Source organism: Diospyros lotus, chromosome 14 (assembly GCF_014633365.1).
Source record: "Diospyros lotus cultivar Yz01 chromosome 14, ASM1463336v1, whole genome shotgun sequence".
In the NCBI taxonomy this organism is placed as follows: domain Eukaryota; kingdom Viridiplantae; phylum Streptophyta; class Magnoliopsida; order Ericales; family Ebenaceae; genus Diospyros; species Diospyros lotus.
This window is the reverse complement of record NC_068351.1, coordinates 15,419,420-15,447,018: the sequence shown is the minus strand read 5'-3', so window position 1 is coordinate 15,447,018 and position 27,599 is coordinate 15,419,420. Positions and strand designations below refer to the sequence as shown.

At 35.8% G+C, this 27,599-nt stretch overlaps 2 protein-coding genes across 2 annotated transcripts; both read right to left on the bottom strand.

Annotated features, from left to right (window-relative positions):
• Positions 1-1,361: 1,361 nt before the first annotated feature.
• Positions 1,362-12,928, bottom strand: LOC127790682 (glyoxylate/succinic semialdehyde reductase 2, chloroplastic). Its single transcript, XM_052320283.1, has 12 exons — positions 12,585-12,928; positions 11,034-11,115; positions 10,589-10,654; positions 9,235-9,310; positions 9,106-9,161; positions 3,239-3,323; positions 2,969-3,029; positions 2,660-2,712; positions 2,403-2,473; positions 2,223-2,295; positions 1,979-2,083; positions 1,362-1,810 (listed from the first exon to the last, which is right to left on the bottom strand). The coding sequence occupies exons 1-12, from the start codon at positions 12,712-12,714 to the stop codon at positions 1,640-1,642; spliced, it is 1,029 nt and encodes a 342-aa protein (XP_052176243.1). The 5' UTR covers positions 12,715-12,928; the 3' UTR covers positions 1,362-1,639.
• Positions 12,929-13,729: 801 nt separating this feature from the next.
• On the bottom strand, positions 13,730-22,452 carry LOC127790269 (heterogeneous nuclear ribonucleoprotein 1). Its single transcript, XM_052319651.1, has 7 exons — positions 22,286-22,452; positions 21,947-22,172; positions 21,760-21,800; positions 15,231-15,394; positions 14,993-15,095; positions 14,704-14,873; positions 13,730-14,596 (listed from the first exon to the last, which is right to left on the bottom strand). The coding sequence occupies exons 2-7, from the start codon at positions 22,120-22,122 to the stop codon at positions 14,144-14,146; spliced, it is 1,107 nt and encodes a 368-aa protein (XP_052175611.1). The 5' UTR covers positions 22,123-22,172; positions 22,286-22,452; the 3' UTR covers positions 13,730-14,143.
• Between the last annotated feature and the right edge of the window lie 5,147 nt (positions 22,453-27,599).

Sequence of the window (27,599 nt, the reverse complement as noted above, 5' to 3'; positions counted from 1 at the left end):
CAAAGAACACCCTTGAGGTTTGCAAAATTGTAAGAAACCCCTAATGTTTAAGAAATAGCAATAACAACCCTTACTATTAAATAAGATGGCAAAATAATCAATTTATCCTCCATTCTTCCTCTTCTCTTATTGAAAAATAAAAAATAAAATTAAAATTAAAAAATTTAACTAACCTAGATGAAACCCATTAAGTTCATCGCCAACGTTAGTGATAAACCTAGTGAATTTCGCCTGACGTACGTCACAACATATGGGTTCATCATGTGAGTCCATCGCTAACGTATGATAGACTTAGGTGATGAATAGCAAAATAGAAAAAAAAATTTGATGCAAGTCAAATCTATATTTCTTTAAACCCAGAACACAAAGAAAAAAGAAGAAAAAATGTTTGATATAACCCAAAACATAGAAAGAGAGTGCGAGGGAAAGAGAAGGTGAAAATAAAGAAAAAAGATCATTTAAACTCGAAACGCACGGAGAGAAGAAGAATATGGGTTTAACAAAACCTAAATCTAGGTTCCATCAAACCTAGAACACAAAGAAAGAGAATTCAAATTGGTTTATATCGGAACCCAAGAAAATAAAAATAAAAAAAAAGAAAAAAAAGGTTCTACCAAAACTTAATTTGGGTTCAATCTCATATTTGGTTCCATCAAGTAAGAAAAAAAAAAAAAAAAAACCCAATCTGTTCGAACCCCAATTGGGTTCCAAAACTAACCCAATCTGTTCAAACCCAAATTGGGTTCCAAAACTAAAAAAGAAGAAGAAAAAAAATAATTCAAGAGGAAAAAGATAAGGAAAATGAGAGAGTAAAAGAGAGACTTAAAGCAATTGACACTATCGCCATCACTAGCCATTTAAAGAGAGAAAAAAACAGATGAGGAGTTTGATAAGGAAGAAAAATATAAATGAAAAATGAGAAAAAATATATTTAAATATAAAAATATTTTGATCAATTTTTAATATTTAACTAGTGTTATTAACTATGAGAGAAAAATTGCAAAATTACATTAACTCTGAAAAGTACTCTGTTTTTCCTCAAACATCAAGTGTACTTTTTACAATTAATCTAAACCTCAAAGATACCACATGAATCACGTAAAATTTTCTCAAAAAAAATACATTTTAAAAACTTCAAGAATAAGTTTATGCCAAACAAAAATTCAACGACTAAACTAACCAAAATAAAAAAAAATAAAATAAAAACTTAAGGGACCAATTTGGCATTTTATCCTTTAATTTTATAAACGGTTTCAAAACCTTGTATCTTTGCAGTTTTACCTTTTCTGTTGAATTATGTTCACAAGTAAACTAAAACCTTCATTTGATGAAACTAATTGTTCTTAATATCTATGGGAAAGAGGCTCATAACTGCTTCTTCTTCTTTTTCTATCAATATACATATATAGTTAACTCCATCAATGAATCCTTAGGATTATCTCTTGATGGACAGCCACCCAATCCTCACTTGGATTACAAACAAGCCCTTAAAGGCCTAAAGAAATGGTTATCGGGCAAAATCAGTGTTTTAATTTATATATGGAATATTTTTACAAATTTAAAGTACTGTGATGACATTTTCTATTTCAGTGAATAGCTATGAAAGTAAACAAATAATTATAATACGTCAGAAGATGTTTTAATCCTTTAATTGGTTTTGCAATTTGACCTTTAGAGCTTCCATGACAGCTGAGAAGTCCTGGTCACTAAGGCCATGGGATTTAGCCACCTTGTAGAGTTCATTTGCAGCCGCTGCAATTGGTGTAGATTGGGAAACAGATTCAGCTAGCCCGAGAGCAAGCCGCAGGTCCTGTGGAGATGCATGAGTTTGCAGTGAGGTGAGATCATGGTTTAGGGTTTAGACAACAACATATCAAATCTTAATCTCGTTGCACGGTCGACTACAGATTCTAGTTAGCCCAAAGGACCAACAAAATCATTCATATGAGCTGCAAGGAAGAACTAGCGTCCTGCATACCTTTTGCTGATGCTTTAGGGGAAATGCAGTAGGATAGGAGGACCGGACCATAGAAGGGCCTTTGGTTGAAAACATTGGTGCACTAATGGCACCCTGTGACACAACCTACAGAAGCAACAAGTTGCAATCAATTGCAAAGACTAAGATGGCTTGTCAATTATACTCGACTAAGAAGGAAGTCAAATAGAATTCTACAAATGGAAGCAATAATATATCAAAGTTCGAGTCTCTAACTAGAGAATACCTCTACAAGAACACTGGGATCTAGTCCTACTTTCTCACTGAGAAGCAATCCTTCGGAAAAAGAAGCCATCATGCTACAAAAGATTGTTCAGGGCATTTTTTAAAAGATTTAGTTGCAAATTACTAGAACCACCACTTCGAAAAGGGAAGGTGGGAGGCAGGTAAGGAGAATATGCAGAACCTTCCCATGATCATGTTAACAACAAGTTTCATTGCAGCTCCATTGCCCACGTCGCCAAGATAAAATCTTGACTGGAATAAAAGTTAGTACAAGTCAAAAGAAAGAAACAGCTAGATCACAGCAGAAAGAGGACAGACAAGAGCACCATCTCCTGGTTCCTTTACTTGAAGCAAGTACAAAGTTCCAAGCAATGAGAGGAGCTAATATCTGCACGGCAGAATGAATTAGCAGCAAATTATTTACAGCAAACGAGATACCTTCCCCATGATGTCTAACAGTGGAGCCACCGTTTCAAACAGAGATCTGTCGCCTGAAAAAAAATGCAGAAACTGCTTGAGTTTATGAAGGCCTCCCAAGTGTCACACACAACATATCTACAGGGAGGGGAAAAAATAGATAGCATCAGGAAAAAAAAAAAATCAGCAGAAAACATAATTAACTGGATATCAAACTTTCCATAATAATGAAAAAGAATAATTTCTTTAATTTCTGAATCAATGCTTCAGAGTGAATGTTTTGAAACTGAAATCAGGATGTATCAAAAGATGACAGAAAAGGGTGATTACCTGCAGTCAGAAATATCAACTGTCCATCTTCCGCTGGCTTTTTGGAGCCTGAAACCGGAGCCTACATGAAAAACAAAAACACAAACGAAAATTTTCTTTGCATATGTTCATCATGCAATTAGAATATACGAAATGAAATACAATGCAGAAAGAATTTCATGCTCCAACTTTAGTATGTTGAACAAACAAAGCCAAGTAATTTAGACAACTACTTTTGAAAGATAGATGCTTAGATGAAATTACTAAAGAAACCAAAATGAAGGAATTCACCTCCAGGAAAAGAGCCCCAGTAGCTTTAATTTGTGAACAAATCAATTTAGAAGTGGCACCATCAACTGTAGAAACATCAATGTACCTACAAATACCCATCCAAACCAAGAAATTGGACAAAGATACTATACAGAGTAACAAGTCTTTTATGATGAGTATGTTACAAAATGTATGAATCCATCAAAGTTTATTTTCTCACAATTGTTTATTATAGAGTGCTAGTGCTACCAAAGTTGGTAGCAAAAGATTGCAAGGACTGGCAGATCAATAAAACAGTGTCAAGAAGGCCCAGTTGTCATTGATATGCTCCTTGGAAAATGTAAGGCCTGAAAAGCCAAAACTTATCAGCCACCTGAGCCACTCATCCATTCAAATTCTCTTACCAGACTCTACAGAAAGGGTTGTTTCAATCATAGGATGGCAAGTGGGCATGAAGTATATGACATTCCTATTGAATGGACATGAGAGTTAGAAAACTTATATATATATATATATATATTGAGGCCCTTCCCTAATAATTTAAGCTTTTAGGACAAGCTATAACTGGACATGATAACAGAGCTATGATACTGACCTATAAATTGAGTCTATACCCATATGTAATGTGTGGTTCCATGTTGAAAGGAGTATTAAGAAGTTTGAAATGCATTATTGGACTCCTTACTAACAGCTTAAGGCTTTTAGGATAAGTAATATCTTAATGAAAAGACAAACACAAAGTAATATTTCAAATGATAGTAGCTAAAAAAGCTTTAAAAACGGAATTGATATATGAAAGCACCCACTAGAGAGAATTGAAAGGAATTGTGTTAATAGATTTAACAGTGGACGCGCACCCCCCCCCCCCCCCCCCTCTCCAAAAAAAAAAAGGGATGCGCAATAGCTACAGATTAGAATTGTGTGTATGTCTATGTCTACATATATACATGCAGAGAGGGTGGGGATGCCTACCATATACATACATGTTTACAATGATTATTAGGGAGAGGAGGATGTGGCAATGAATGGAAAGAGCTATTAAGGATGGTTGTTTGGCAGCCACAAGTACTGGTGTTAGATGATAGATTGACTTTGTGACTCTATACGTATGTGTATATATGTATATTGGCATGGAGCACTAAATGCAATATGATTTATGTTCAGCAACTGTGATTGGTGTTAAGTGCTGAATGATAATGGTAAAGAAAGAGGAGCAGTAAAAAGATGATGATGGTTAATAGGTTAACAGAAAGAACAAATCAGAAGAAATAAAGGTAATCTGGATATTTCAAGAAAAACAGTTAACCCTGCAACCCTGCAAGGACTTACACTTTTGTCTGCAAATGAGGTTTATCTGTTCACTTTTAAAATATACAGAAAGCAATCTGAATAGTGAACACTTTCTGTGTTCAATCAAACACTTTTAAAATATATATGAATTAGATTAATTCCAGTTGGGGTCAAAAAAGGAACTAAAATTACACTGAGACTTTCTTCTTCTCCTATAATATATACAAAACCATCCCTTTTGATCCCTATCAATCCTCCCCAGCTGAGAAGAATATGCCTATGAAAGAGTAATGAATAAGGTACTAGAACAAAAATGCTGGGACAACAGAACTCATCCTCTGTGATCCAAAAGCGTGTTTGTCTCAGCATATAAGAAAGGAAATATGACACTCCTATTAAAAGAAGTAACGTCCTTTGATTCAAAAACCTCTTCAATCTAATTATCAGGTGGTGGAGGAATGAAAAAGATAAGCAAAATCACTGAAGCTGTAGGAGATAAAGCACCGCCTCTACAAGAAATCAAGACTTAATACTGAAAACAGGATAAACAATTATACAAAAAGAAAATCAAGTAATATGCAATAGGTCCAACTTCTCAAATAACACAACTAGGACGCGAGCAGCTCAAGGTAATGTTCACGATGTGCGCAGGCGATGGCATAATTTCCTTCACTAAAATCTAGTTTCTTATAATGGCACCAGCATCAAGTTTACCATTTTTATTAGTTAATCCAATTTTCCTCCAAATATTGGCATAAAGGCTACAATTTACAAATGCGCACAGTGAAGGAATTGGCAAAATTTGAGATCATGCATCAAGAGGTAATGGAAGGCAGCCAATAGGGCCCGTGAAGAACGCCAATGAACAATCTTGAACGGACTCTTTTAATAGACTAATTAACCAAACTGCCGTAAGCAAATTCCATAGTTGGCAAACCTAGATCCCATTTGAGGTTTAAAACCCATAATACAACAAGAAAATAACCAAAAATCTAGTTAACAAGCTCAGTTTCCTCATTAGTTTGTGTATAAAATGCCAAACAGAATTTCAAGTTAGTCTGAGATAATTTCTAAAGTATTTTCCAAATGTACCTAACATAAATTTAACATTCCTCTAAGACAAAAATGGAAGTGAGTAATCTATAAAAGTAAAACTCTCAAAAAATAACTTAGCCACATATGAACCATCTATTGTTTTGCTAGAAGCGATAAAATAAGGCCTCTTAAAGAACCTATCCACCACAACTAAGATGGGATCATGTGCTCTTGAGTTTAGGCAAAACCAAGGGTTAAATCCATGCTAAGATCTTTCCCCAGTATGTGTGGAACAAGCAAAGGGGGGCATATAAATCAGTGTTTCTCTTTACAGCCTAGGCCAATTGACAAGTGTGACACACAGAGGCAATCTTAACAATATCCCTTTTGAAGGACGGCCAACAAAACAGATCCTCAACTAGGTAGGGTAACAGTCTTATCCCTACCAAAGCAAGCGATTAGTCCTTTGGCATACAATTCCCCAAATGATGAAGTCTATAGTGAAGTGCAAGGAATGGAAGGTTAAGATCTCTTAAATAGATAACCATATTGATATACAAAATCAAAATAATCTTGAAATTTACCATTTTAACAACTTGATAGATAATACCAAAATTAGGGCAACTAACATATCCTTTCTTGTATCCTATCAAAGCTCAACACATTAGCACAATGTTTTTGAGAGTTGCAACAACAATACTTAATCGGAAGGTGCTTCCTATCCCATTTGAGAATTGAGAGACATCCTATACCTACCCCTTAGAGATTACATCCATTGTGCTTCCACTACCAATGATGATTTTACATATTGTATCTCCACATTTGACAAAGATATGAAAAACGTTGGTGGACTTTCGCTCATCACATACTACAGGAGTAGATTATATGCACCTCGTGACACTAATGCAGGTATCTTAACTTCCCTAAATGTTAGGATCTTCCTCTCTTCATAATCTAAAGGTTCCTCCAATGGGTCAAAAACCCTTGCTAATGCCATCACCCCAAACTTTCATATTGAATAATCAAAGTATGATGTGGATACTTAGAGACCACATGACTAAATATGACGATAATGGCATACTATATAGTGGTTAATTGAATAAGAATTGGTGAAGGAGCCCTCTTTCCCTAAACATTTGAAATGACAAATGAGGCTTAGATTGAGTAAATCGGTCCTGTTACCAAAACTAACAGAACCAAATGACAGGGATCAACAGGGAAATTCATACTTATTCTAGGAGAACAAGAAAGAATCCATAATATTTTTCTTTGAAACTTACTGCCTAATATTTATTATTCCCTTTCACTATTTCCTCTTATTATCTTTCCTAATTAAATTAGTTTGATTTTTTGTCAGACAGAAAAATTAGTATATGATTAAATATACAGAGTATACAAATTGGTTTTTGGATTTATCTCTCACCTCTCATCTATCAGTTCTTCCATGTGTTTATCTCTATTCTCTCTTCTCCCTTTCTACTACTCTCCTTCTCTATGCAGTTCTACACCAAGGTAATGTGTAGAACCCCAATAAAAATGTTGGGGGAATGTTCTAATTTTTAAATTACTTATCAAAACATTAAAAAAAATGTTTAAATGAAGATTTTTATCTCACATGAAATTAGAGATGCATGTATATGCATGCATTCAGGGTCTTGACAGACAGAAATGGTGGAGTGGCCAGTGCATATATTTCACATCTTTTTCCTGGTTGGTTGTCACAACTATGAACTTGGGAAGGCCTTGTATGTGGGAATTTGTGTAGATTAGAATTTGATTGGTAATGTCAGCAGTTAAAAAACATAATCACAAGAGGGTCACCTACATGAATTCTATGCCTCCAGCCATCTCTATCCATGTTTGTATCCTATGTTCACGTTTAAGAATTTCCCGCAAAGTTTTCTTTGGTTTTCCTTCCCCATGTTTGCTACAACTTCCTCCATTTCATCACCTGCCTTCTAGGTGTATTTATCAATCTTCTTCTCACATGTCTAAATCATTTTAATTGTGATTCCCACAACTTATCTTCAAGCGCCACTCCAACCTCAATAAATATGATCTTGTTTTTTATTTTTATCTTCTCTTTTTTGTATGATTGAACATCCGCTGTAACATTCTCATCTCAACTACACTTGTATGTTTTACATATTGGCACTTAACTGTCCAACATTCGAACTCATACAACAAAAATTGTCTTATAACCATTCAAAACTTTCCTTTTAGTTTTAAATGGATTTTACAATCTTATAAACTGTTAGACACATTCCTCTACTTTAAACATTGTACCTTGATTCTATGAGTAACATCCTCCATAATCTCCCATTGTTTTGAACAACAAATCCAATACATCGAAATTGATTTTTTTTTTTTTTTTTTTTTGGAAAACTTAATCTATATGTCTCACAATAGCATCCTACACTTCTATTTTGTTGAGTTTACATTTCACATATCAATTTTCGATCTACTTAATTTAAAATCTTTGGATTCTAAGGTTTTCCTCCATAAATTAATTTTATTATTCAGACCTTTTATCTCATCCAGTAAGACACTTCTTGTTGGATGTGCTTTGTGTGTCCATCCATCATGATAACAATGAAGTCAGGGCTCAATACAAGAGGTCTTTGATGTTTACCATTTGTTATCAGAAAACCTTGGTATCTCCTCCACAAGTCCCAACACGCATTTCTACTTGATAATACAGGTAGGTCCTCAAGAACTTGTATATAAGCAATCTGAATTTCTTTCTTCTCCAACACCTGCACACAAGACTTCTCTGAAGACTCTATCATAGGCTTTTTTCAAGTCTATGAATACAACATGTAAATATTTTGTTTATCTCTGGACCTTGACATTAGACATCTCAATAAACAAGTAGCTTTCATTGTTGACCTATTAGGCATAAAACCAAATTGGTTCTCAGAGACCTTGGTTTATGTCTTTAACTTTTCCTCAATTACCCTCTCCTATGTTACATGGTGTGACTCAGTAGGTTGATCCCTTTATAATTTTACAACTTTGAACGTCTTCTTTGTTCTTATAATAGGCATAAAAGTGTTCTCCACTCTTATGGCATCCTTTCTAATTAAGGATAACTTTAAATAATTTCATTAACCAAAAAATACCCTCCTCTCCCATGTATTTCCATGCTTATATGGGGATATTCTTTGGACAAATATATCTATAGAACATGTGATTCCTATTTTTCTTACAGAGTTATTAAGATGACCCAGCATAAAACTTGTTTCTGCACCTTTCTTGAATACACTCCTAGATATTAATCCATCTAAACCTCAAAGCCAGGAACATAATATGAGGACAATAGACAGAATGAAACCTCAAAGTCAGGCACATATTATAGGACAATAGATGGAATGCACATGTGTCTCAAAGGAATCAGTTCTGCAATAATAATTAGGAATAAAACAGGTACCATAACCACTTCATTACTAATGAGACTACAGACTAAGTTGATGTCATAAATTTACTCAACACCAGTGTAATTGCAGACATTTGGCCGATAATAGTTCATTATCTGAAGAATCATTTTCATAAAGAAGTAATACCCTTTTCCTGGACTCATTCCTCTTGCAGCTCCATGCTCTCCACAGGCAACATTCACCTGATTAAGCAACTATAAGTAGCAATCATTGATATAACATATAAGCAAATTAACTAATAGAAAACATACGCACTGCACTTTCAGGATCTGCAAGCATGGCAAATGTGACATCACAAGATGCAGCTACTTCCTCCGGGGATGACTGATACCTGAAAAGGAGTAACTGTCTATATTAGCTTAAAAATGCCACAACCAGATTTTTGCAAAGCATGAATCAATCAAATAATGTGGGTTTAGACATCAAATCTTGCTGGAGGCAAGTATTACAAAGGGAACATAATTTTTCAAGGGCCTTCAACATGAGATGTGAATAATTTTAGCTGGTAAATTGGCCTTGTTCACCAATCTATACCTTTTCTTTTTATGTAAAGGAAGTATTTATGTAAATGTAGGTAGGCACTCAAACACAGTCCTTGTAGTGAATGCCAACACTAATATACTCAGTAGCTTGACTGCATAGTTGGCCCCAAACATTCAACTTAGATTACAAGGATGTTTTAGCTGGATGTGTGCCTAATCCATTGAAGACACCATTGGATCAAAGATCTGGGTTTACCTCCTCATCTTTGGTAAGAACCAGCATTTGGAGAGATTAATCATGGGTTGTGTTGGTTTACTGAGTATGATACCTCACCAAAGAATCTGATGCATCTGGTTGTGCAAGGGAGCATGTGAGAGGAGTTTACCCTTGCTGACGTGGATCATGATCAATGAAAAGGCACAAGACATAGTTCTAAGCACATTACAAATCAGTACTTAAGAATGTAACCAAACATCAAATGTGCATTAAAGATTCAGAAGATTCACTGGAAAGAATAAACAACAGAATGCAAGTAATCCCTACACATTATACTGATTTCATGTTTGAGAAATCACATAAACTATTATTATTTAAATATTTCTTTGTCTTCAAAGAACATAATAGGACTCCCACCCACTTTGTTAATGTGAGTCAGATGAGATATTTCAGCATCCTTCTTGAAGTCTTTGTAGTAAGTTCTCACATGGGTCCATCCCAACCCAAGCAAGCACTCCAAACCCGAAACATCCAAAAGTCTGCCACCCCAACCAACCCCCCCTCCCCCCCTTTTTTCTCGCAACCCACACAGGGTAAGACTTAAACAGGAAAAACAAAAACAAAAGAGTCCTGAACGGTTATGTTCAACAATCTTCCTAAATACCTGGATACATCTTCAATTGGGTTACATTTTATTTTGCAATTTTTAACATCTACTTGGATACAAACACAAGCAAATGCAGATTTCCAATCTTCAACAATTTTTAGTTATTCAACCATTTTCTTTATGTAAACTGGGAAAGAAGTTACAGATGATAAAGAGTTCACAAATGGATTATGCAGCTCCATTACCAAAACCTAGTAAGTACTGTATAGACACATAAATTTACCTTTGAACACGATAACTTACTTTGCACCCAATGAGATGAGAGGATCACATTTGCTCTTTGTCCTATTCCAAACAGTCACATCACATCTGCTAACACGAAATCCGGAAAATAACTCACTGTAAGAAATGCTACATTCTTTTAATGTTAATGGGGAGACTAAGTAGATATGTCTTTGATATCTTGTAAAAGCGTCTAGAGGGCATTGAAATGTCACCATTTTTAGAGATATAAGCACAAAGCCAATGCTTTTATATTTCTATAGTATACTCATGACGAAAAAATTGCTCAAAGAACAGAGACAACTACAGTTTAATTCATGTTTCAACTCCATTGGGATAAAATCAAAGTTGCTCCAATAAATCTGAATATACAACTTGCAATAGAGAGCAAGTTTGATTTTCCAGATAATCAAGAGTTGGTGTAGAAAGCAAATCAGTTTAAATCACATAAAGGATCACATCATACCCAGCTTTTATGAGATTTTGAGCCATCGGTGAGCCCATAATTCCAAGACCTAAAAAGCCAACTTGTGCTGGCACTTCATCAGCTGCAGCGAAAATTAAAATATTCATCATAAGGGATAACATTTGATTTGCCTCACTAAAACATAATTCTTCAGCAAATAAGATAATTTACATGTGGAAGCTATTATAATGATTTTATAAACAGGAACTCAACAAGGTTGTTAATTAGAAAATTAGCAGTCCATTTTTCTTCTTTTGTTCCACTTTTTCTTTAAGTTATGACTCCCTGTTTTCATTTCAAAGGAAGTTTAAAATGTTTATTACCCTTTTAAAAAACAAAACAGAAAATTAAGAAAAGAAAAAGCAGAAGAAAGCGAGTGAGGAAAAGCATCTGCCCAACTATACCAAAAGGGCATCTTCTACAAATAAACCACCTCCTCCTTGGTTTTTTTATAATATTCACCACTTTTAAAGGTAACCACTAGAACCATTATAAAAAGGAGGAACAGTTTCCAATTGCTTGCGACTTTCATCAGAAATGCCATAACAATTGTTGCAATAGAAAAATTTTGGGGACAGTTTTTTGTCTTTATCTCCTCTAAATCTTCACAAAATTCAATCTCTTCCCTCAGGAAAACTTTAGCTGCCATAATCTTATCTCTTATTCTTTTCACATCCATTACTTCATCCTTTCAAGATAATAATCCAACTCTGTTCCATGTCCTATCCTTTCTTGCACACCAATTTTTTTGTCCAGATTCTATGAACATTTTAGTCTTCTTTCCAAACTATGTCATCTCTTGGAGGCATATAGTATTAATTTTTCTCTTAACCATCACATCCACCACTTCCATAGATTTTCATATCGAAGCCAATTTACAATCTCAGACTAACTTCTTTACTCATATTTATCCATGAAAAGGCAAGAACCCTTACAAATTTTTCATCGCGCTCAAGTGATACGGCACATTGCTAAGAGGGTTATGCCTCAATTTGGTTGTTGGCTACCTAATGCCACCCCCCTCCTTTATCCAGTTCCATCCCTATCAAAGGGTTGTTAGTTGAAACCTTCCTAGCTTTTCAACTTCATAGTAATCCCTTTCAATGAGGCACCCTAGCCTTTGAGTTACAGGCCGAATTACCTAAATATCATGAAGCTGGCATTGCAAAAGCTACAGACGCCATCACCCACAATATCAAATGGTGTCATCTCATGTAGTTTGAAAAAATATCATAAAAAATCAATTGCAGTTGCAACTTATCTCACTTCTCCCGGATCAATTTGAGATGATAGTGATCATCTAAGGAATTCATAAAACTGCAATTTGAGATGACAGTGAGTTGATAGACTTGGTATTAAAAGTAACCACAGAGTTCAGAAACCGATAAAACGAAATCAATTCAAACAGCTATGAGCATAAAGAACAGCGGATGGTGAATGTTGATTTGAATTGAATAAAAAATAAATAAACAAGGAAAAGATAGTAGAGTTGAATTTACTTATGAGGTTTTAAGATTGATGAAAATTCGGATTCCCACTGGAGAAATTTACCTTTGGCCGCCGAAGCGGAAGCCCGAGAGAAAGAAGGGCAAAAGCGAGGCTTGGGGGCTAAGGAAGAGACAGATGATCGGCCTCTGAAGCAGTTTGGCAGACGAGAGCAGAAGAATGAGCAAAGCGCCATGGCCTCTGTTGGGACAATGTTCGAAGCGAAAAAGGGAGTATAGTCGTCCTCAGCTGACGTTCATGCCTGTTTTCTCAGGCACTGCAAGTCTGCAATGGCCAGCCGGCGTTTTCGAGCTCCCCGTCCCTCATTTCAAGTAGTAGATAACATTTTCCTTTTGGATAACATTTTTTTTCATCTCATCGCCACATTCATTAGGAACCGATAGTAAGGGAAGAACAAACACTCTCTCTCTTGCCATCAGCCAACTTTATTTTCTTTTTTACTTTTTAGGGAAAGAAAGTTTGCAATTTTTTTACCTTTCCGCTGTTGAATTTATTTATTAAAATATTTTTAAAAAATATAATCTCTGAAATCACGTTTTCTTTTCATTATAATTTTTAAACATGAAAATTTTGAATTAGAAATCACTTTCACAGAAAATTTCATAAAATTCATTAATTCCAAAGCCATCTATTTGTTAGTTAATAATGTAACTTAGCTGATGATTTTACCTTGTAACTACTTGCTGCTATATTAATTAAAAATTTGTGAATCTTAAAGTATTATCAAAAAAATATTTGTTATGATAAAATAAATATCTCATAAAACTAAATAATTGTATATTTATTTATATAATGTCCTCTTATTATATTCATTCTCTTTTTACCAAACAAAGATACATATTTTTAATCCCTCAATGTCATTTTTGTATTAAAGGATTTCTAATTATTGACAATTTTCGTTTATTTTTCCTATAAATTTGAAATAACAGTAACAGACAACTACTCTTTCCATTTTGATTAACCAATACTTTCTATTCCATATTTTATTTTCCCAAGTAACCAACCTTAACCTGCCCATGATTAGAAGAAAGATATGAAAATCATCATTGTAAAACTATCAATATTTTAGGTGGTTGGTTTCAATCAGTAACATGACGATGAGCAGACACACGCATTATTCTATAAAGAATTTCAAAATACCATAGGAAAAAATCGTCTTTAATTCCTTGGGAGATTTACTCTTTATAGAATATGAACAAGAAGAAGTATATCTTTGGAGATTCTAAATTCAAAATGCTAGCTAGCAAGTACAACAATCAACAAAACCACCTATGTACAGACCCCTTAGTTAATACACGTTGATACCAAAGCTAAAAACTACAGCTTCTGATATTTGTTTTTCCTTCTTCTAAGTAAGAGAATGCTGAAAGAAACTAGCACCTCAGATCAGAATACGCAACATCCGGAACAATTACAGCACTGTTTTAGAGGCTCAACCCAACCCAACCCAGTTCATATTCTCAGAATACCCAACTGCAATATTAAGCAATTAAACTCACCCTTTATAAGAGGGACAAGGGACATAATTCTATACCAAAAGGTTAACTCAAAGTTGGTATGCTTTGAACAATTATTTTGTGGTAGGGTAGACGCTTGCCCATGTATCACTTCCGGTAGGGATGAAATCTTCCGGCTGCAGCACCCCCGCCGTTCCCATGTCCTTTACTACCACCAAATCCACCAGCACCGGTACCATATCCTTTACCACCACCATCGCCACCACCATAAACACTAGGATTACCATAACCGTTTCCGCCATATCCCCCAGCAGCATACATAGGCCCCCAAAACCCATATCCGTAACCATATCCAGGGTAGAAACCAGCTGCAGCAGCAGCTCCTGCGGCGTAGTTTCCACTGTAGTTGCCATAACCACCATACCCACCATATGCACCATATCCTCCTCTACCCATTTTCCCATTGTATCCACCTCCATATTCGGCTGATCCACTGCTGAAGCCACCATATGACTTTGAAGCACTGCCGCCATGATGCATCCTGGTGTCATTAGCATAATCACCTCCAGCTCTCTTAGGCACTGCCTTCTTTATTTCCACCTAGAAATTTATATTCAAGTTCTTAGCTGATTTCATTTGTCCCGGAAGAAATTACAACATTATGACCAATTTCAAAGCTGAATTTTGTATTAAGCTTTTTGACTTACTTGTTTGCCTCCAAGTTCATGAACTTTGCCATCAGAGAAAATCCTTTCAACAGCATCTTCATTCTCAAATGTAACAAACCCAAAGCCTCTTGATCGCCCAGTGTTACGATCCAACATAATCTGGTGCTCAATAACACTTCCATAGAAAGAGAAATATTCCTTTAACTCATCTGCAATTGGAAACCACATTTTTATGCTGTTCATTTTTTTCATCAATACAGTATAAAAGAGAAGGGTTGATACTACGAAATGGAAGCATAAAAACACAAGAATAGCTGGCCTGTTTTACCTTCAGTCAGAAATGGTGGTATGCCCCCAACAAAAATTTTCTTTGTCTTTTGTACACCTTTTACCTGCATGTCCTCCCTAGGGACAGTCCTCTTTACTTCCACCTGTTCAAATACTTGTCAGAAATAATGTTGGTGAAACACAATAATTACTTTACACCTACATAGTGAAGCAAAGTACTAAGAAATATTGCAAAATTATTGGATGGCAATTAATAGCCCACCAGAATTTGTTCTTACCACTCTGCCATCTATAACATGGTCTTCTTCCAGAACCTTGTCAGCAACTGCTGGATCAGCAAAAGTAACAAAGCCAAAACCTCGCGGTCTCCCAGAGAACCTATCCATCATTATCACAGAATCTGTGATTTCTCCAAACTTGCAGAAGTAACTTGTGAACCTCTCTGAAAATTAAATGGCCAAAAGACATAATGAGAAGAAAAATGAACCTTACTAAGAGAACAAAATAAAGAGCATAAAATAAAAACCCTGAGAAAACCAGCTAATCACTTCACACCAAAATGATCCAATTTAGCACCTCACTTTAAGCCTAGGACAAAAGCATGTCCAAGCTTTCTTTCTGAACATCCAAGTTCCAGATACCTCAATCTGCCAACTAAGATGAAATATTGTGGTCTAGTAATAACTAGACTACATTGTCAGTAAATAAATACTCATGCTGTGATTACATCACACATGACGCCTGCATTGACATGTGGTCTGAGAGACAGTGAAGTGAGAACTATGGCCAATAAGAGAATTAAGTACGATATTAGAGGGTAATATAGGCTAGGTAAGTGCTGAAATGAGGGATGTGAATGCTAAATTTGACAGAAGGGTCAATCTTTTGGAGCGGGAAGCCAACAGTTTGAAGTATTAGCTGAAAGAGCAGCAACTGTCAACACATAGCTGAAGAAGCCAACTGTCAGAAGTTTAATACAAACAGTCGGCAGTGTTTTTGAAATCTGCTGAAATGGCTAATGCAAACTGATATCAAAAGCCATTAAAATTGGAATCTAACGCTCTTTGGCTAACACATGGCTGGGATTGTGGCGTTTCTGCAAGGATCCTAAGAGCAATTGAATGAAATTCAAGTTAACACCTCACACAACCTTATACAAATGAGCTTTCTTTGTTTCAAGTGATACTCTGTAGTGAGGGAGAAAGCCACCTGAAGGAGAGAGAGAAATCCTGCTGGAACTAGTTGTAAAGTAAGTGATCTAGCTAGAAGACTGAAATTCAAACTGAATGTTGTTTTGGAGTAACCTATGAGGATTTCATCACTCCCATATAGAGCAGGTACGAAATCTGTGAGAGCAACTACTCCATCTCAGCAAGACATTCCAGCCAATAGCCTGTTTTGGGGAAAGAAATTGATGCTTGATATCTTTCAAATGCAAATGCATTTACAAGAGTCAGAGTTGTTCATTATTTCCTAAAAGTTGTTGCATGTAAATTGTCATGTATTAGCATTTACCATGTTAGGCAAGATAAAGGGGCTTCCAATTGGTTATGCTTTGGTGATGCATAGTTTGTGGCTAGCCTAAATGTGATAAATTGCATGTTTATTGAAGATGCATGCATTTTTTTGAGATGTGGCATGAGCATGTGACTTATAACAAGTACGGTTGCAAATGAGCTGAGCTTTAGCTCAAAAAAGCTCGGCTCGTTAGTTCGCGAGCTGACTCGATTAGAGGCTCGTGAGTAGCCCCGATTAAAAGTTCACGATTAAATATAATAATATATGTATGTATAATATATTAAATATATATTTTATAAATATATTATTTAACATACATAAATATACATACATATCATCATCATTACTTTTCCTCTCTCTCCACCCAAGAAACCCATTTTCTCTGCTAGAAACCCTTTTCCTCTTCCTTTTCCTCTTCCACTCTCTCCTCTCTTTTTCCCTTCCCTTCTCGTTGCTCTTCTTCTCCTCTACTAAGTGTTGTCGCCACACAACCTCCTCTTCTTGTATTTGTGATGTTTTCCGAGTATTCTATTGATGTGAGGCTCGTTGGGAAGCATTTCCGGCAGATTATGGTGGTTGTTACTTCTCTTCATCGATGTTGATCTCCATTTTTCCTATCATTTGGTGGTTTTGTGGAGGCGAGGCTGTTGCCCCTTTTCACTGATGCCAATCTCTGTTTCCTCAGAGTGATCGGTTCTTCCCCCCTTGTGACCCAGGAACAAGGAGGCTTTCGGCAACGATCGATCGTTGCGAATTTTTGTATCCGCGCATCAATTGTTTAAGTACTCCGTGTTTTTTGTTTTGTTTGATTTCATATCCTAAAACTCAAGTACTCCGTGTTTTTTGTTTTGTTTGATTTCATATCCTAAAACTCAATAGCCTCACTCGATAAGAAGCTAGAGATCTATTTCGTTCAATTATGGTTGGTTTATGCGCTTCAGTTCTATTTCATTTGATTATGGTTTCTATGCTTCAGTTTAGATGTGCCCAATTTTCATTCTATTTTTTATCGCGGCTATTGTACTTTCATTTAGTGGTGGCAAGCCCGAGCTCGGCTCGTCAACCGAATTGACAAGCCGAGCCCGAGCTCAGTTCATGTTAACTAAACTTGAGCTCAAGCCTAAGTTCAGGTATGCCAAACCCGAGCTGAGCTTACCAAAGCTAAGCTAAGCTCAGCTTGGCTTGATTGCAACCCTAATAACATGTCCATGTGATGCATTATATTAATTTCTTAAAGTATAGTTCTTTAATTTTTGTAGCCTTCATGTATAGGGTTGTACAAATAAAAAGGGACTGCATATGCCAAAGTTTTTTATACTTATTTTGTGGATACAGGCTACACTTTGAAACTCTGTACTTGAATGTACTGTAAAGCAAATTTAAAGATATATTATAATACTTGATAGCTCTGATTTATTTGATTTGACCAGAGATTATGAACCATATATATTATGAACTTGATAGGCAATGCAAGGGTTAAGCATGAGATAATGTACTTGATAGCATAGTATATGAAAGCATGTGAATTCTTAAGATACTGTTACGCATGTTCTGATGTTGGGTAAAACAACAATCAGGGGGTTAACCAAAGGGATGCTAAATGAAATGAGATTCTGTGTGTGAGAAGTCAGGAGGTAGAACTCCAATCTGAAAAGCTAGCTTAACAAGTGGAGGGATCCTCCTCCTTATATATAGCATAGGACTCCCTTGCTGAGGCAGTGTGGGATTCTCACACTCCCCCTCACGCCGAAACTTCTCCAGTAACTGATACATGCCCAGGTAATCGGGCAGGGTACTGGTTCATAACCACGACCAAGTGTAGTCCCTCAGCCAAGGGTTGGCTCTGATACCATGTGAGAAGTCAAAGGTAGAACTCCAACATGAAAAGCTAGCTTAACAGGTGGAGGGATCCTCCTCCTTATATATAGCTCAGGACTCCCTTACTAAGGCGATGTGGGATTCTCACACTGTAAGCTGTAAACATAGGCTTGGTAAGGACATAAACATGTGATCAAATCAGTGGAAATCTTTGAATAAAGAAGGTCAAGTTGGGCTGTGCAGGTAGAGGGGTGGGTGTAGAGGATTGGAAAATACTAGCTAATCATTAATTAAGATTGAATAAAATAGTGAGGCCATTGTAATCAAGTGCAAGCTAGTTTTGAAAAAGGATTAAAGTGGAACAAAAGAGAAGACCATGACTTAACCTGAAGACTTGGTTAGAAAATCTAAAAAGAAAATATTGAATATGCAGTGCAAAGCATAAACTGGTGATAGAATCAGATCCAGTGGTCACAGCATGCATAAGAAATGCGAGAAACAGGAGAAACTGAGAACAGTTAAGTCTGTCAAGAAAAGATGAATCAGGTCAACAGTCAGAAGCTGAAAAAAGGAAAATGTTGACAGTATGTAGATTTTCCTGAAGAAAACGAAGTCATCATTATGTCGGTTGACAGTGTTGTCAGTTGCATAAAATGTCTGGCAGTCATAAGCAAGATCAAGGAAACTATCAGAAGTTTGGAATAAAATTTTGACCATTTGATGAATAAACTGAAAATAGATTTACCATGCCAAATTAATTGGGAGAGTGTATACTGGGTAGTAACAAAGCTCCCACATGGCAATAAGAATCTTAAGAAAATTCTCTAGGCTATTGGTAAAGTCCCTTGTGGCTTCTTGTAGAAGTGTCCCTGGACCGCACCCCCGCTCATGCCATGGGGGAGGGGCATCACAACAAAAATATTTTAAAAATTCAATGAAGAGTAACACCAATGCACAAGCCTCCCCCATTTGCAGAGGCCAAGGGAGGCTCCCCCATTTATTGTATCCTGTTTCACAGAAGTGTCAGCGGGTCAGATTTCCATCTCACCAACTATACATGAATGGGGATTCCAACATCATTGTGGTAGCCTTTAACCTTTTGGATCCCACCAGTGATGTAATTTAGGGGAACCAGGTACTTTTTTCTTTATTACTTATTTAGTTATTATTACATTAATCATATTAGAGTGATTTTTTATTATTAAATTTAATCTAGTGAGATGTTCACACCCACTTAATTGTAATGGTATTAGCATGGGATTACTTAAATAAACTTGGTCCAATACCTGTGGGACACCCAGGCATTAAGGAGCTACTATTAAGGCTAGACATATTTAACCCTAATCCTCTTATATTATGGGCATTGTATCATTGAAAAAGAGAACCTAGGGCTGTTTCTGTTCTTCTCCCCTTTTTCACTTTGCTTCAGTATTCTTTCTTTATTTCATTCTTTTGCTTTTCCTTTCCTTCTACTACATATTTTCTCCCCCACTGTACTGCTGCTGCAATTACAATCAGTGATGCTGCTATTGCAGTTCTTGTCTTCTTCTTCATCTTCTTTAGCTTGCCACTATGATTGCAATCCACTTTTTTCCTTATAACTGTTCCTCCTTGGAGACCTGCAACAAGCATTCTTGTGCCTGCTATCTTCTTTCACCAGTTACTGCAGGTTCTAGGTTCTTTTCTTATCACTGCTATTGGTTACTTATAGACCTTGTTCTCAGGTTCTTAGTTTTCTTTCTCTCTCTCTCTCTCTCTCTCTCTCTCTTTCATGTTGAACCTTTGATTCAGTAATTAGTTGAGTTTCCATTGCAATGCTTTTATCTATATGTCTCAGTAAATTATTTGAGCTTTAATTCTTTTGTTTTTGTCTATTGAATTAAGAATGCTAGTATTCTATTTGTTTAGGGTTCTTAGGTTCTTAGCATTCTATTTGTTTTTTGTCTATTTCATTCCATAAAGTATTCTATCTGTTGTCTTCTTTCATTCATTAAGAGTTAGAATTCTGTCACCTACCCTTGAAAGTCTAGACTAAAACCCAATCATTGTTCAGAAAACCTAGAAATCACCCAATTAGGACAATATCAATATCAACATACAAAACCATTAACCATAAGCAATCTAGAAATCACCATGGGCAGTATAGAAAACTGTTTGTGAACATAAATTTTTTCTTTTTTTCTTTTTGTTTTTTGTTTTTTGGCAGATTGAAATTCAAGCGTAACATAACAACACTTTAACTAATAAGCTTAGTCAGAGGCCCAACTAGGAACCTATTTCAGAAATTGAATTGTAATAAAACAAAAAGGCACACTGGGCAAGATCTAAGACAACCTTAAAAACCAGTGCTTCAGAACCATCCCTGCTTCTTTCTGATTATTGAACAAAATAAACTTGGAAAGCACCATGCATGACAGAACTCCCACCAGACAAAAATAAACATCTTCATGTTATACCAAGTCCTAATTCTCAATTCATTCAGTAAATATAAATGGGAGCCAACATAATCAAGCACTAGTTGTTACTACACACAACATAATCCAGTGAAGTAGAAAATTATCAAACTCCTCTGTTACTTCTATGTGGAATCCTATAGTTTGCAACCATAAAGAAACTATATATGCACAAACCAAAGCTCCATGTAACAACTATGTCTATAAAAATTATCCATTCTCACTTTTGCCAGTGTGAATCAAATTTGAGTAGTTTTGCTGGGTGGAGTTACATTGTGTTTGTTCTTGTGCTGGTGCTGGTTTTTAATTCCCAAAATGATTTTAAGTCCCCCAGAATGAGAATTTTAGAAGATTAAACTTGAGATGGGAGAGATAATTACAAAGACAAAATACCCTAGTGGTTATATTTTATTGCGTTCCTTTATCTTTTCTTGTTTTCTGACATATGGTAATATGAAGGCTTTATGCAAATTTCTTGATAAATCTAGGTGGTTATGCATAAAATCCTGTAACATAGCGCCAGATTGGAAAAGTATCTCTTGAATTTGAAGTGAGGAAGGTATTTTATTCTTTTCTGCCATGGCTAGGTACTCCCTTCCAACAAACAACCAATGGAAGTTGTAACAGACAGGAAATATAATAGACCTTTCCATGGAAACATAACCATGCACTGTAAGGGAGTCAAATTCATCCCAAGGAGCCAAGATCAAAATAAAATCCTCAAATATTTAAGAAAACAGTAAGAGAAGCAAAAAGGAAACAAAGGCCCAACATTTTTTCCTTACAAATAGTAAACAATTAAACATTCTGATTCTTCTCCCAGTGCAATCAAGTTTTGAAAGTATTACCAATTCAATTCTAATCAGTTTTGATTATATAAATCTATCCAGCCAAATGTCAACCTAATCCTCTTCAGTAACTACATATTATGTAATGAAAGCACCTTTTAAGGGAGGCAACAACCAAATAAGTCGGTACTAAAATACATAAGGAACATGAGAAAAATTCAATCAAATACCTTCAGTTGTCTCCCAAGCAATGCCTCCAACAAAGAGTTTTCTACCACACAAGGAAAAAAAATCAACAGTTACTGCCTGCCTCAAAAGCCTCAGATATATCTGCAATTCGGAATGGGTAAATGGGACCGTTCCTGGTCAACAACTAAAAAAAGAAACCCCCAGGACCAGTACAAGATACAAACTAACCGCGAAGAAGAATCACGATGGAAGTCGTCAGTGCTAATGCCATCCCCTGCGCCATTGAATGAATCGATTCCATCACGCGCCGACGACAATTGTTGTCTGACATGTTCCTCGTCGTACTGTAGTTGTTCTTCCTCGCCATTAAAAGCGTCGTAATGTTCGGTAAAACCACCATCCATTGCTCTAAATCCTTTCTGTAGCTCTTTTATATCTATCTCGAACTACGAACCTGCACATGAAGGAAAAGTACCGGGCTTCAAGATTCGGTATCCTGCAACTCTTATCGTTATCATCATCAATACCATGGTGTGAATAGGAGAGCCAAATAACGAGGATAAACACCTGATATGACCAACAGAAATCGTTGCTTTCCGTGTTTTCTTGCTGGATTTTTAGGGTTTTGAAGGATTAGAATTGCGTAGAAACCCTAGCTCCTCGTATCAGGCGCTTGCTGCTTGAGCAAGGGGGCTGAGCGATTGTGACTCTGAGTAATATCGAAATTGAAATGTGCGGATTTGGGGGAATTTATGTCGTGGAAAGCAACTGACACGACGTCGTATCCCCACCGAATGCTATTTTATTTTCTTTTCTGATATTTTCTGAACCTATATATTAAGTAGAAATACAATTTTCTTTCCCTTTCTCTTCTCTGCTAGATAACATACAATTTCCTTTCTCTTGCTTCTTTTAACTTCAGCTCCAGAACCTTTGAGAATAAATGAGTTTGTGAGTCAATTTCCACCAACTAATCAATCCTTGGGACATATGAACAAAAGATTTAAGTGAAGGGTTATTAAAGAAAATTTTAATAAAATGGGATACTAATCGAGTTTAAAATGCTAAACGGATTGGATTAGTTAAAAATCTAAAGAATAAATGTATCTAGATATAATTTTATATGCATTTCTTAGGATATTACTTGTAATTTCATATATTGTATTTTGAAAATTATAAGCTTGTATGTATTTTATAATTTTTCATTTGTCAATATTGTGAGAGAAAAATAAATTGAAGTATTATTGTAAACAAATTGTATTATATTATGTAATCATTAATTTTTAAGTATGATTTTTTAATAAAATAATTAGAATAATAATATTCACTACAACATTTCACATTTTGATTGCATTTATTAAAAAGATTTCAAAACAAGGAACGGATATCACACAAATTGTTTAACCCCTCTAAATCAGAAGCATTGCAAAACAAATACTAATTTTCAATCTCTCTAGATTTCTTGACAAGGCAAGTAAACTTGCTCCTTGTGATATTTTTTCTAAAAAAGAGAGTCTACTTTGATGTAGCTATTTTTGCATTAAAATCTCTTTTTTGTGATGGATAGAAAATATCATATTGTAGTTTAACCACAAAAAAATTTCATTAAAAGTTTCGAGAAGAATGAATTAGAAATATCATATTATAATTAATGTCATCCATCATGGTTTATGTCATTCATCCAAACCAAGTAAAGATCTCATACACAAATGAAATGAAAAACAAATTGATGATAGTGCATCTCAACTCCAAGAATAAATATGAAATGTTTTTTTATAGGGATAAGATTTAAACTAGTAACTCATATTTAATCTAGAAGATTATCAAGTCTAAGAAGATCAAGTAGATCAAGTTTGAAGAGCTAGACTTACACTTAGAATAGGCTTAAAGCCCAACCTTGTAGTTATCCAAATTAGGACAACAAAAGGACCCGAATCCAAGCCCAAAACCCATATTGTATCATTGGCTAGTTAAAATCACTCATCTACGTGACTTAATCCCAACTCTTCATCGAGCCCATAATAAGCTTGTATAAAGACACATTTTTTTAAGAATAGAGTATTGCATTAATTACGTCATTACTATATCATTCAATTTCAAAAATAGTTACTAAAGTATTAGAAGATCCATTGAGGGATAGATCCCTACCCTTCTTTTACAAGCAAAGCAAGTCCCAAATAGACTCAAACTCAAGTATTGCTAGGAATGCCTCGAAACTAAGAAGCCAATTAATATCACAATCATTGCATGGATTGGATGGTGATCAACACTAGAGCATTCATCACTTTGGCCCTAGTGCAAGTCCTAGACAAACTCGAACTTGAGAATTGTTAAGTGTACCTCAAAACTAAGAAGTCAATTAAGAGCACAACCACTGTACGGATTGAGTGGTGATCAACCCCAAAGGATTCATCATTTTGGCACCCACCATGGGGGCCAATTTCAACAGTCTCTATTCACACTTGCTTCTCTTCAATGGCAACCCGATTGTCTATCAAGAAGTCGTGTAGTTTATCCTCACCTAACATGGTTTCTTATCGTGTGTCTACTAACACTGGATATGAATGCTAGAATACGAGTCATATTGAGGCCCAAAACCCAATCATTTTGGACAAACCAACCCTTCACAATCAAGGAAACCAACCTCCACTAGATCAAGTCACTCAACTCAAAAGCCAGGTGCAGCACCTCACCAAGTTACTGATAGTCTTTCTCAAACAACAAGGGAAAAGGGTCTTAATCAAGAGAACAAACGTTCCTAGTGTAATAATCACTTCTTGGGAGAAAATTGCCACCATTCCCAAGAACAGAGACATCATTTAATATGGAAAACCAACAGAATTTCCAAAACAAAGAACAACAAAAACAACAAAGAGAGAGAATTTGTCATTTTCAAGTTGATGGGCGCAACCATCAACACTTGAAAAGTGAAGCTTCGACCTTCTCCCAAACACGGGATAGGAAGACTTTGCAGAAGATGCATCTCAAACATCTAAAGAAAAAGATGGAACCACCAACTCCTCAAACCATATAGAGCTTTTCACCTCCCACATGCTGGTCTAGTCAACCTCAAACGACATGTGGGGTTGGGCCTTCCCCACAACCCTAGACAAAAATGCATGATACTAGTATTTGAGACTCCTTAGTAAGGTTGGCAATTGTTTGGTTTGGTTTCGATTTTTTTCAAAACCATAACCAAACCAAATTTAAACTACTAAAACCAAAACCAAACCATTACCCATTAGTTTTAAAAATTAAAAATCATAATCAAATCATTTGATTTCGATTTTAACCATAATTTTTTTAGTTTAATCCATAGTCGGGGCATTTTTCGCCAGATTTTATTTTTTTTAAATATTTAATTAGTTATTTTTATTAATAATTATTTGATTGATAAAAATAAAATAATTTAAGATTAGGTTTTATTTTTATTTGTTAATTATTTTATAAATGTTAAATATTTTATATATTTGTAATGTATTAGTTAAAATACTTGTAAAAAATATATTAGTCAATATATATATTATGTGTATATATAATATATTAAATAAATATATATATACATATTCGGTTCGATTACCCACACATTCGGTTTGGTTTTGATTTGAATTTAGTGAAAATCATAACCAAACCATACTCATTAAAACAGTGTTTAATTTTTTCCTAAATCAAACCATTATCTAATCAAAAGGTTTTTAACTGCGTTGATCGATTCGATTTCGATTCGATTCCCCATGATTACGGTTGCAATTGCCATCCCTACTGACAGGTCCATTCATTCTTTTGAAGAAGTTAAAAGGTGATTTTCCTTGCCTATTTTTCCCTATTAAGACGAGTGTGAAAGACCACCACAACTTTAATTAACATCCACCAGGGGAACAAGGAGTCATTAAGAGACTACATAACCCGATTTGACAAAGAAACCATTGGAATCAAAGACTTTGACCAATGTATTACAATGGTCATGTTTTAGAACAAACTTAGAAGGGTTGAGTATTTGACTCCTTGGTCAAGAATCCTCCCAATTGTTTTTAAGGTGTCTTCAATCACCAAAACAAGTACATTAGTGTGAAAGAGGTACACTACATAAGAATGGTTGAGCAAGGCGAGAAACTAAAGAAAGAAATGAAGGCATCAAAGCAAGAAAGCCTTTCATAAGGGAAGAGTGTTAAACCAAGTAGTTAGTGCAACCCTTAGAGAAGCCTAATAAGGTATACTCCACTGAACGCACTAAAAGTTAAGATCCTTATGGTAATCAAGGACAAGGAATACCTCAAGAGGCCGAGTAAGATGAGAGCGACGGCTCACAAGTAAGATCAGGAAAAATACTGTCGATTCCATAAAGATCATGGTTATGATACTAAGGAATGTAAAAAATTTAGATAATAGATCCCAGACTTGCTTAATTGCAACTCTGATAGTTTATACCACAAGAAGCATAAAGAATGGACCACAAAAATTGGGGATGAAAGAGTTTATCTTGAGCACAAAGTCCACCTTGACAAGACATGACTTATACTCCCCCTTGCTAAGAAGGAAAGCAAAAGATAAACGAAAATCCCCCACCAATGTTTACATTTTAGTTGTGGGACTTGAACTTGATCCTCAAGGAAGGCTCGAAGCAAAAAGACTAAGCAACAATCATCAACAGGCTCGCAAGTCTTGAAAAAGGATGAGGTTGAGTGATCTTCTCGAGGAATCAATCTTCTCGAGGTCAAACAACTAAGAAATGGCTCTTCCATCCCTTGATTGAGGACAAGGTGTCAACTATGAATCTTTGGCCAGTAATGGCAATGAAAGAGTAGCACCTTCCCCCACAAGCTAAGACTCGAAATAAGGAAAGAAAAAGCTAGGCCGTGGGAGAAATTTGTTTAGCGACATAACAAATGAAAAGAATGAGAAGATCCTCCATTTGCTCAAAACTAATTGGGCAAGATTCATCTCCAAGATACATAAGACCTCTACCACTAAGAGGTGAAGAGGAATATGAAGGTCGACTTCCAAAGCATCTGCATAAAGTACCATGGTGCCCTTAGGAGCCTCATAAGCTTAGTGAAACTTCAAATAAGTATAGCAATACTCATCCTCTTGCAATACTTACCCATGAGAGCCTTGATGGCTTTCCTATTAAGTGAGTAACTTCCATGGTAAGAAAAGCATTTAAGTGTGAGTCGAAACTCTTAGAACCTCCATCACCTACCCGATAAGACACTACCACCCCCTCCCCTCATAAATCCTAACATTAAACCTACCCTCAGAGTCCAAAGAGCTCGAATTGAAAGAAAAGCCTGAGCTCGAGCTCGCCCTACTGTTGAGCTCACCTTCTCTATGTCTTACCTTGTTGAAAGAAAATGACATACCTAATAGATATCAAGAAGCAAAAGAAATTCAAGTTGAAGATGACAGAGGACTCTAAAGTTGAAGAGGTAAGTAAGCAAATCCAAATGTAAAGTGTGGGAAGGCCTGAACCAGTCCTTTTTCCTATAGGTTTTGAGGGAAGGTCAACCAACATCCGTTGGTTTACCCTAGTGATGTGACTACCCCCTATTCATTCACACCTAGGAGCGAAGAGGCAAGCAAAGACATCCACCCACCGATTGGATAAGTATAGCAAATAGCTTAGCAATCATTAAATGCTAAGAATGTGTTGATCAAAAGATAAAAAACATTAATTGCATCATTAATGTGTCATTCAATCTTGAGAATAGTGACTAACTTGAGCATCAAAGGATCCATTAGAGAACTGAACCTCACCCTCCTTTTATAGGTAGAGCAAGTTTCAAACAAGCTCAAACTCAAAGATCACTAGGAATATCTAGGAACCGAGAAACCAATTAAGAGCACAACCATTGTATAAATTGGGTGATGATTAACCCCAAAG

What these genes read in the sequence shown, in the direction of transcription:
- LOC127790682 (XM_052320283.1), bottom strand. Translation starts at nt 12,714, where the DNA reads ATGGCGCTTTGCTCATTCTTCTGCTCTCGTCTGCCAAACTGCTTCAGA. An exon ending in GGAATGAGTCCAGGAAAAGG is followed by an intron (nt 3,324 to 9,105) that starts GTATTACTTCTT and finishes GGGTATTTGTAG; the next exon opens with GTACATTGATGTTTCTACAG. An exon ending in CTGGGGCTCTTTTCCTGGAG is followed by an intron (nt 3,030 to 3,238) that starts GTGAATTCCTTC and finishes TTTTTCATGTAG; the next exon opens with GCTCCGGTTTCAGGCTCCAA.
- LOC127790269 (XM_052319651.1), bottom strand. Translation starts at nt 22,122, where the DNA reads ATGGATGGTGGTTTTACCGAACATTACGACGCTTTTAATGGCGAGGAA. An exon ending in CATCGTGATTCTTCTTCGCG is followed by an intron (nt 21,801 to 21,946) that starts GTTAGTTTGTAT and finishes CTTGTGTGGTAG; the next exon opens with AAAACTCTTTGTTGGAGGCA. An exon ending in TGCTTGGGAGACAACTGAAG is followed by an intron (nt 15,395 to 21,759) that starts GTATTTGATTGA and finishes TTTAATTTTCAG; the next exon opens with AGAGGTTCACAAGTTACTTC.